Source organism: Panthera onca, chromosome A2, assembly GCF_046562875.1.
Source record: "Panthera onca isolate mPanOnc1 chromosome A2, mPanOnc1 haplotype 2, whole genome shotgun sequence".
Classification (NCBI taxonomy): domain Eukaryota; kingdom Metazoa; phylum Chordata; class Mammalia; order Carnivora; family Felidae; genus Panthera; species Panthera onca.
In genome coordinates, this window is record NC_138340.1 from 655,301 (window position 1) to 664,750 (window position 9,450).

The window sequence follows — 9,450 nt, forward strand, 5'->3', positions numbered from 1 at the left end:
GCGTTCTCGGCGGAGAGCGAGCGCGGGCTGCCGTTTGGGGCGGGGGACGGCCGCTCCGGGGTCCCAGGCCGGTGTGGGGGCGCCCCGGCGGCGGCCGGCTCCGACGGAAGTTGCTCCCCGCGGCGGGAGGGCCCCGGGCAGCCCCCGGCCCCCCGACGCGCGCTCGGGGCTGGCGGGGGCGGACCTCGGTGCCCCCCGCGCCTTCCGGACAGGCACCTGCCGCAACCGCGGGCCCCCGGGACGGCGGGCCCCGCCGGGAGCCGCCCCCAGCAGCGCGCCCGGCCCCCAGCGAAGCTCGGCTGCCCAGCCTGGGGCCCTGGGGCCGGCCGGCCGCCGCGGGGCCCCCTCTGGGCGCGCGCCACGACCCGCTGGTAATGCCCGTCCCGGAGAAGACTTGGTTTGGCTGCAGCGGTGTTTGTCCGAGGGTCTAAAGTCCCTGGAGGATGACCTAGCACTTGCAAGCCCCACCGGCCTCCTGAGGGCCCCTGTGGACGCGCCGGCCCGACCCGAAGCTGCGAGGCGGGCAGGCACCCAGACTTGCGACCCTCCGCACCCTCGGGTGCCGGGGTTCTGGGCCAGGCGCGCCTCTTGAACTCACGACTAGTACAATCGTTTCTTTTCGAAGAAGGATTTCCCTTTTTTTGTTTTTGTTTTTTGCGTTTTTTGTTGATTTTTGTTTTTTGCGTTTTTTTTTTTTTTTTTTTCCTTGGAGAAGGGAACTTTAGGGGGACAAAAGGAAGAACCGCTCTTCCGGGGGAATAGATAAGGAAGATAAAGGGACCGCCCGCGAGAGTCCAGGATGGATGTGGCCGACCCGCAGCAGCTGGGCATGTTTACAGAGGGGGAGCTGATGTCCGTGGGGATGGACACGTTCATCCACCGCATCGACTCCACGGAGGTCATCTACCAGCCGCGTCGCAAGCGGGCCAAGCTCATCGGCAAGTACTTGATGGGGGACCTGCTGGGGGAGGGGTCCTACGGCAAGGTGAAGGAGGTGCTGGACTCGGAGACGCTCTGCAGGAGAGCCGTCAAAATCCTCAAGAAGAAGAAGTTGCGAAGGATCCCCAATGGGGAGGCCAACGTGAAGAAGTAAGTGTGGGCTTCCTGGGCCAGCGAGCGGCCGGCCAGCGAGGGTGGTCGCCTTCCGTCCTTCCCTTTCTCCTTTCCTTCCTCCTCCCTTTCTTCCTGTCCCCTCAGCTCCCGTGTCCTCCTTGACAGGGAAGGTGTCGGTGGAAACCTGCTTTGTTACTTTAACGAAGTCAGGCCGGCTTGTTGCAGCCGGGTGTCCCGTTTCTTAGGATGCGGTGTCAGAGCCTTTTTCGGAGGGGGGGCGCGCCTCCCCCCCCCCCCCCCCCCCCAGCTGTCCAAAGAATTTAGGTGCCCAATGGAACCAGCCAATGTTTATTTGGCCCTGAGACGCCGTGTTCCTAAACGGCCCTGGCCGCCACCAGCAGGTTTTCTGCGCAGCGTGCAGCTGTTACTAGGGCCGGGCGAAATGCGATTTGTTTATCCTGTTGGAGGGGAGCCCTGCGGTTGCCAAAAATAATTGTTTGCACTGGCTTATCGGTCAGCAGGGGGTAACTTAGCCCTTTCTTGCTCATTTGGGATGTGACACTAGATGCATCCGTGACTACAAGCCCAGGTGACTCCCTGGGAGAGGAATCAGCCCAGGTCCTGGCAAACTTTTTATCCAGACTTTCCCGGGCGCCTGTCGCTCTTGGGCTTTGCAGAGGTCTCGGAGTCTGCATGCAGGAGGCTCCCCACAGATGGTGGGAGCCGTGTCTCCATCCCTCTTGCTGGTTTCAGGAGGAGGTGCCCCTCTTGTCGGCTGCCAGCCCCTGGGACCCCACCCTGCCTGGGCTCGTGCTCCTCCCAGCCTCCGGTTTCCAAGAAGGGGTTTATCTAACGGGCCAGGTGGCAGGACTGACTGACGACCTTGGACGTCCCGCTGTCGGCCCTCCCACCAGGCCCATCCTGGAAAGTGTTGCTCCTCTGTCCGCTTTCACCTCCCCTTCCTGGCCCAGCCTGCTCTCACGCAGAAGCTGAGCTGTGTTCACTTGCCCCGGGCCGGCCCAGGTCTGGGTGTGGTGAAATTATGGATGGGCTGAGGACAGAGACCGGACCGGCTCCCGTGTTGGTGCCCGGCCTCTGGACAGTGTGGTCCAGAGCCAGGGCGGGCTGTATTTCGATGAGGCCTTCTTCTGGTCTTCATGCCCCGGCCTGTGGACGTGGAGAAGGGATGGCCGGATGCCCTAGTTCTCTGTGCCAGTCTCTTACCTGTGACATGGGGTTGGACAGGGGCCACCTGCATGCGGGGGGAGACTGAGGCGGGGGGGGGGGGCCCACCGGCACCCTCCTGAGGTCCAAGCGATCCTTCACCCCCGAGTCAGGAATCCCCATTCAACGGCTGCCTTCTAGGTGTTTTCTCGTTAAGCCAGAAGCACCTAGGGGTTGCGTGGCCTCAGCCTGCCGGCACTCCTGCGGGGTGTGGGGCTGCACTCGGGCTCCTGCTTCTTGGATCCCACTCCTGGCACAGCCCCTCTCCCAATGTCCAGGGTCCATCTCTGTCCCACTGGCTCCTCTCCTCATCCCCTGATGGGTCTGGGGAACAGGGCCCACCCGCGGCTGAGCTCTCCTGCTTGGAGGCGGCACGGGTCCACGGAGCATCCCTGGGGCTGGCCACTGGACTCCGTGCCGCTGTGGCCCCCAGCCTCTTGGGAACAGCACCCTGAGGTTCCCAGACTCCCTCTCAAGGGCCGGGGCTGCGTTCTGGCACCAACTGATCCGTGGCGAGAGTCCCCCACGCCCACCCTGCTGACTGTCCTGGGGCTCCTGGTGGCCGCAGGACTCCGCGGACCCCTGCTGGGACACAGGGGTGGTGCTGCGGTGGGCGAGTGCCCGCTCTGCTGAGGCACGGTGCAGGTGTCGTAGAGACACTTGTCCGCCAGACGCAGTGTGAGTCCTGACGAATGCACACACCCAAGGTCAAGTTAGAGGGCGTTCCACCACCTCCGAGAGCTCCCTTGTACTTGTGGGAGACACGAACCACCAGAACCTGATGGGGGGGCGGGGTTTGCTGAGCCCGGCGTCCCAGTCTCCGCACTCCTGAATGGCCAGTCGGGGCCCCAAGAGCTTGTGGACACACGTGAGCGTGCCGTGTTGGGGCTGCGAGGGGCTCGGTCCCGCAGCGTCCCTGAGAAGAACCTGGGGGGAAACCGAGGCCAGGGAGGTGGAGGGGCTCGGGGTCCCCAGCTGGCTTGGCCGTTCGCATCAGGTGTCCCAGCTGTGGGGCCCTGTGCCAGTGCCCGTTTCATCAGCTCAGGGCCCGGCTCTCAGGGGAAGGAGAGGGGTGTCCTTGCATGGGGAAGCCTGTACTCCTTGGCCGGCCATGCTGCCAGCCGGCTGCGGGAAAAAAGGCTCCTTTGTCTTCGAGAGGCTTAATAAACCCCAACAGCTCTTCTCCGAGTGAAGTGTCCGGAACCGTCCAGACAAGCTCTGGAGTCCCAGCGTGGATCAGAAGCCTTTTTCCTAACGAATGATGCCTGTGGTAAAGGTGGGGGGGGGGGTGGGCCGGGGTGGCCCCTCCCGTCATGTGGCTTCCTCCCAGGAAGACCGCCCCGGGGTCTGCACTGGCTCCTCTCTCCTTCTTGTTTCTAGAAACTAACAGGTTCTTTTTATAGAGTGAGAAAGTTTCAGAAAGCATCAAGTAGGAGAAAGAGTCATCTGTGATCTCATCAAGTCTTTTTTGCGTTTTTTCTTTAAACCTGTTCAAGCACTTTTTATATACCCTGATCGTTTTTAGGAAGCGAGTGGTATTGTTTTTCTAACGGGCAGTAAATCACATGGATTGAACCTGTAAAAGCTGGGAAGAAGGTATTTGGTGGGGTCTCCCTCTCTCCCGCTTCTCCGGGGGCAGCCGGCGTGATCTGCTGGTGTGTGTCCTGCCAGCGGGGTTTTGTGCAGGTGTAGACAAGACTGCTCATCCTTCCCGTTTTGACACGGTTGTCTCCTGGGCTGCGCACCGCTGTGCATCCGTGCTGGAGCCGCGGGAAGGCAGCTGCGGGCAGCAGGTGCGCGGCTGACTGGCTGTGCCCACGACCACGACAGACGCTGCAACTCACTTTCCGGAGAGTCGCATGCGCCACAAAATGTTCCTTGTGGGCTTTTTTCCATCAGATGTTTGGGATCATAAGATTCACTTGCTGCTTACCGGCATACAAAGTCGGCGTATAAGGTCACGGGGTGGTCACTCTGCCCCTCAGGCTGTGGCTCTCGGACCCCTGCCAGTCGTCGGGTCTCCACTACGCGTCTCGGTGGTGGTCTTGTTGGGGCGGCAGGGCTCCGTGGCCGGGTCCGACCCACCTGGTGCTGGTGGCTCTGTTGGCCACGTTGGCGAGTTACTTCTTGCCACGTGCCGTGATAAGTGCAAGGGTGCTGGAAGGGCACGTCACCGCAAGTGGAGTCTTGGGGTCAAGGGAGCGCGTGTGCCTCTGACGAGCTGTGTCCCGACTGCCGGTCCCCCCGCCTCCGCAGCCAGTCTCATCCAGCCAGCTGCCGTATCCCGAGTGAGCCCCAGGAGCAGCGGGTCCTCGGCACAGGGGCGGCTGCTCTGTACGCAGGCAGGCGCCGGCTTCCAGGCTGGGCCGCCTCGCGGTGATTGGCGGATAGTTGGATCTGGGTGGTGAATGGTTGGGATTGTAGTGCGTCCAGGACCAGAGCCCTGGACTTTGTCGGCTCCCGGTCTTGTCCCAGGCGGCCTCGACAAGGTCCCAGCGTCTGCTGGGGTGCCCCGCCCCGTGTCGGGAAGGGTTCCACTTTAACCCCCGGCTGGCTGGCTGCCACAGGTGGCCTCGGGAGGGCGTGGTCCGTCCACTGCAACTCGCAGGGACCGTCCTGGCGTCCTCCCTGGATGTCCGCTCCTTCCCTGGTGCGGGGCTCATTCTGAAACGCGGGAGCTTGGGGCGGTAGGTCGCGAGCCAGGCCTCACAGTGTACGGGACGCTGGCAGAGCCGCCCTTTATTCTGGGCCCACCATGTGGCTGGACTGCAGTTTATTCGAACGGCTTTACTGACACGGAACTCACACACCGACATCGGTGGCGAGGAGGTGTGATTCGGTGGCATTGAATACTTACACGGATTGTGAAACTCTCAACGCTGCGTGGCTGGGGCAACGGTCCGCCTCCCCGAAAGCAACCCGGTCCCCATCAGCCATCCTCCTCCCTCCTCCAGCCCCCACGAGCCCCTTCCTGTCCGTGGATGAGCCTGCTCTGAACGTTTCACACACGTGGACTCACACCCTGTGTGGCCTGTCGTGTCGGGTTCCCTCCCTGAGCGTCGTGTGTTCAGGGTCCGTCCGCGAGGCGGCGGGGGTGGGCGCCTCTCGCTCCTGCTCGCGGCTGAGGGACGTGCATGTGTACAGATCGACCACGTCATGTTTGTCCACTTACCTGCCGGTGGGGCGTTCAGGTCGTGTCCACTCGACGCCTCCTGTGAGTCGTGCTGTTGGGACGTGTGTGTACCGTCCTACGAGCAACTTCCCCTTGTTTTAATCTCCCTCCTGGGACAGCGTTCAGAAGCATCAACAGCGGGGCTGAGAGGTGACGGGATCTTGCTCAGTGTCCTCTGCCAGTGCTGCCATGGCCCCTGGTCTGCCCCTCGGAGCCCAGCGGACCCCTCCTCACCTGAAGGGGAGTGACGCGCGGGCCTCGCTCGGGATGCGTGGAGCCGGTGCTTCTCTTTTTTTTTTTTTTTTTTTTTTTTTAATTTATTTTTGGGACAGAGAGAGACAGAGCATGAACGGGGGAGGGGCAGAGAGAGAGGGAGACACAGAATCGGAAACAGGCTCCAGGCTCCGAGCCATCAGCCCAGAGCCCGACGCGGGGCTCGAACTCACAGACCGCGAGATCGTGACCTGGCCGAAGTCGGACGCTTAACCGACTGCGCCACCCAGGCGCCCCAAGCCGGTGCTTCTCAAGGCAGTGGGCCTGTTTGTCACTGTGTGTTTTGTTTGGGGCCCACGTGACTGTGAAGGCAGTGACTCTCCATTCCTCTGTAAGCTTGAATGGCTTTATGACCCTCATTCGGTTTTTCCTCCAGTTAATCGACAAGTCGGCTAAGCAGTCCACTTGGGTTGGGCAGCAACCCTGGGCAGGTCCCAGGCAGCAGGAGGGGGCGGGGAGGGTTGTGACCACAGCACTGAGCCGGGGGGGGGGGGGGGGGGGGGGCGGAAGGCACCACTTCCTCTGCCTCCACTTCCTGCATCCGGGCTGAGCTCCTCGCCTTTCCTTTTTCTTTACACATTGTTTTTCCTTGTGTTTAGACCCACGATGTAACCTGTAGGGGACACGGAAAGTACAGAGGTGATAGGAACCCCCAGGACGCTCGGGGGTCCCTGGGCAGATGGCTTGGCGTGCCCTCCTCCTGCACTCTCTGTCCTGGAGCTCTGGCCGCTGCCAGCTGTGTTCGGGACTGCCCCTTCTGTTCGGGGACTGCCTGACATTGTGTCCGTCCTTTCCTGGTAGAGATAAGGTGACTGACTCGAGTGCTCACTCGCAGTGCTTTGATCACAGTGAACCAAACAAACAAGTGCACAGCCCAGCATGCCCACGGTGGATCCGCCTGTTTACGTCAGAGTGTGGACTTTTATTTTTAAGAACAAACTTTTTGGACGTTGGAGTAGGAGTGTTGAGCTGTTTCACTGCAGAGGCAAGGGTGCTGCCCTCTGGTTCGGTTCAGAGCTGGTGCTGTGACCATCTTGTAGAGGATGGACATTGGGTGGTGGTTTCATCCTGATGGCAGTGGGTGGAGGGGGAGGCATGCGAGGACAATGCAGAGCGGGGGGCTCGCCTTCCTATCAGTGAGGACCTGGGGTGGGCTTTCCCGGGGCCCCTTGACTCTCAGTGTGGGATTAGAAGCGTGGTCCCGGGCTCCGTCCCCGTGTCTGCGTGGAGCTCTGCTGTAGATGCTGCGGTCCTGCTGCCCCACATCCCCTACAGGTGGCCGCCATTTGGCTGGAAGAAGGAAAGGCCTCCTGGTCTCAACACATGGGTTTTACTTTTATTTTATTTATTTTTAAGTAGGCGCCACACCCAACATGGGGCTCGAACTCACAACCTTGAGATCAAGGGTCACACGGTCCACCGGCCGATCCAGCCAGGTGCCCCATTAACACATGCATTTTAGTTACGTTGCAGGTACCTGAAGCTATCTCTTTGGATGAAGAAGAGGGCCCTGAGGAAGTTTCCAGGGCCAAGAGGGTGGCACGGACAGGTCGAGGAAGCATTTGACTCACCAGGCTGTAGTGAAGGCAGCTGACCGGAGATATCCCGATGTGTCGGAGAATCTCATTCCGGTGCTGTGGTCTGTGCTGACTGTTCCCAGTCCCTGTGTGCGGTCCCAGGAAGCGAGAGCTTGGAGGAGTCGGGGTCTGTCTCTGGGGCTGACCCCGTCGGTCCCCCCCGGGCACGCAGGGCTTGCTAACTTAGCTCCCGCCGTGCACGGATGCCTTCTCCTCTGGGGCTGTCTCACTCCTGCCCCTTTTGCTAAATCCACCTGGGCTGCCGACCCCTTGACAGGAGTCCAGGCAGCACCTGGCGGTGACCCCAGAGGGGTCTGCTGGCGTGTGTCCTGCCAGTGGGGTTTTGTGCAGGTGTAGACAAGACTGCACATCCTTCCCGTTTTGGCACGGTCGTCTCCCAGGCCGTGCACCGCTGTGCTGGTGGCTGGGGGCTGATGGTCGGCCGCCCCCCCATAAATGGGTATTTGCTGCCATCCCGTGCCTGTTGGGTAGAAATGGAGGGTGATGGGCCAGTGGGCGGAGAGTCCCTCTGGACACACGGAGCAGGGCTGGGGCAGGCAGGGGAGTGGGATGGTTTGAGGGGGGAGGGGGTGGAGGAAGGGCTGAGGGAAGGAGATGAGGCCTGAGTTCCAGGGGATGCCCCGTGCTGGCCCAGAGGGGCTCAGAGGCGAGGACAGGGGTGGCCTGAGGTTCCGCTCCTGCTCGTCACGGACCTTGATCCTTTACAGCAGGGCACCGTCCCTCACCTGACACCGCCCACCCCCAGAGGACAGTGGGCCCTGTCTGGGGACGTCTGTGGCTGTCAGGAGTGGCGGGGGGCGGGGGGGGGGGGGGAGGCGGGGATACTACTGAACTAGTGCCCAGGACGCCCCCACTCGAGAGCGACCTGCCCAGAATGTTAGAAGTGCCGAGGGGGAGACACCCTGCGTTAATTATTTGGGGGGATAAAAAGGGATTCTGATCTCTGCTCGGGAGGGACGGCAGAGTAAGTCCGCAGGGCTCAGAGGGTACAAGCAGGGCCGCCCCGGCTTCTGCTTGTCACCCCCTCTCCCTCCCACTCTGTGTGTATTTCTATATGTGCAGCATCCCTGGGCCTCAGTAGTCAGACGGATAGGGATACTGTGGAAAAACAGGAAAACGAGGGATTTAGGGTAGAAATCTCGTTGAGCCCAGAACTCTGCGGGGGGTGGAGGGGTGGGGACGTGGGGACGTGGGGACAGGGTTTGGTCGGTGAGTTTGTGGGGGAAGTACCTGCAAGCCTGTGCTTTGCTCTGTGAGGCGATGGCCTCTGGGTCTGGGGTCTCCGGTCTGGGGTGCGGGGCTGTGCACACACGCCGAGTCCTGGGCCCTGGGTGGTTCCAGGCATCACACCGCAGAGGACCTGCCCTGGGGGGGGGGGGGGGGTTGTCAGGAGAGGCCCCCTGGAGGTGGCGGCTGCGGGGCCTGGGTCTGTGAGGACGGTGGGCTCTCCGGCCCGTGCCTGAGCTTTCTGCTGAGGACCTCCTAGACTTTCCGTACGGTTTGATGGCATTTAATGTATTCGTGGGGATGGGCACCCGCCACGCGCTCATCTAGTTCGTCATCCCTAGAGCAACCCTAAAGCAACCTAAAGGTCCCCATCAGCAGTCACTCCCTGCCCCTCCCCCAGCCCCCGGCCCCCACGAGCCCCCCTCCTGGCCGTGGACGGGCCCGTTCTGGACATTTCACACACGGGGACTCACACCCCGCGTGGCCTCTGGTGTCGGGTTCCCTCCCTGAGCGTCGTGTGTCCGGGGTCCGTCCTGGGGGTGGCGGGGGTGGGCGCCTCGCACCTGCTCGCGGCTGAGCGATGTGCGCGTGCGCGGTGGACGCGCCTGAGGGGCGTGCGCGTGCGCGGTGGGCACAGTCGTCTGTGGACATAACGCGTGTGCGGTGGACACGGGGGTGGTTCCGGCTTGGAGGTTCGTGTGGCCGGCGCTGCCCTGGCCAGGCAGGTGCAGCCTTCTGTGTGGACGTGTCTTCAGTTCTCGCGGGCACGGCACACACCTGGAGTGGCACCGTGGGTTCGGCTGCTGGCCGGCGGCCTCCCGAGGGGCTGCCGACCGCTCCCCCTGTACCTGCCGGCTGTGAGGGCCCCCCCCGTTCAGACCCCGGAGAGGTGAGGCGTCGGGG

General features: G+C 62.3%; 1 protein-coding gene across 1 annotated transcript in view; it reads left to right on the plus strand.

Annotated features, from left to right (window-relative positions):
* The first annotated feature begins 796 nt into the window (after positions 1–796).
* STK11 (serine/threonine kinase 11) overlaps positions 797–9,450 on the plus strand; it is an 18,942-nt gene continuing 10,288 nt past the window's right edge. Inside the window, 1 exon segment of the mRNA XM_081790578.1 lies at positions 797–1,090. Coding sequence (XP_081646704.1) covers positions 800–1,090 — 291 coding nt within the window. The 5' untranslated portion in view covers positions 797–799.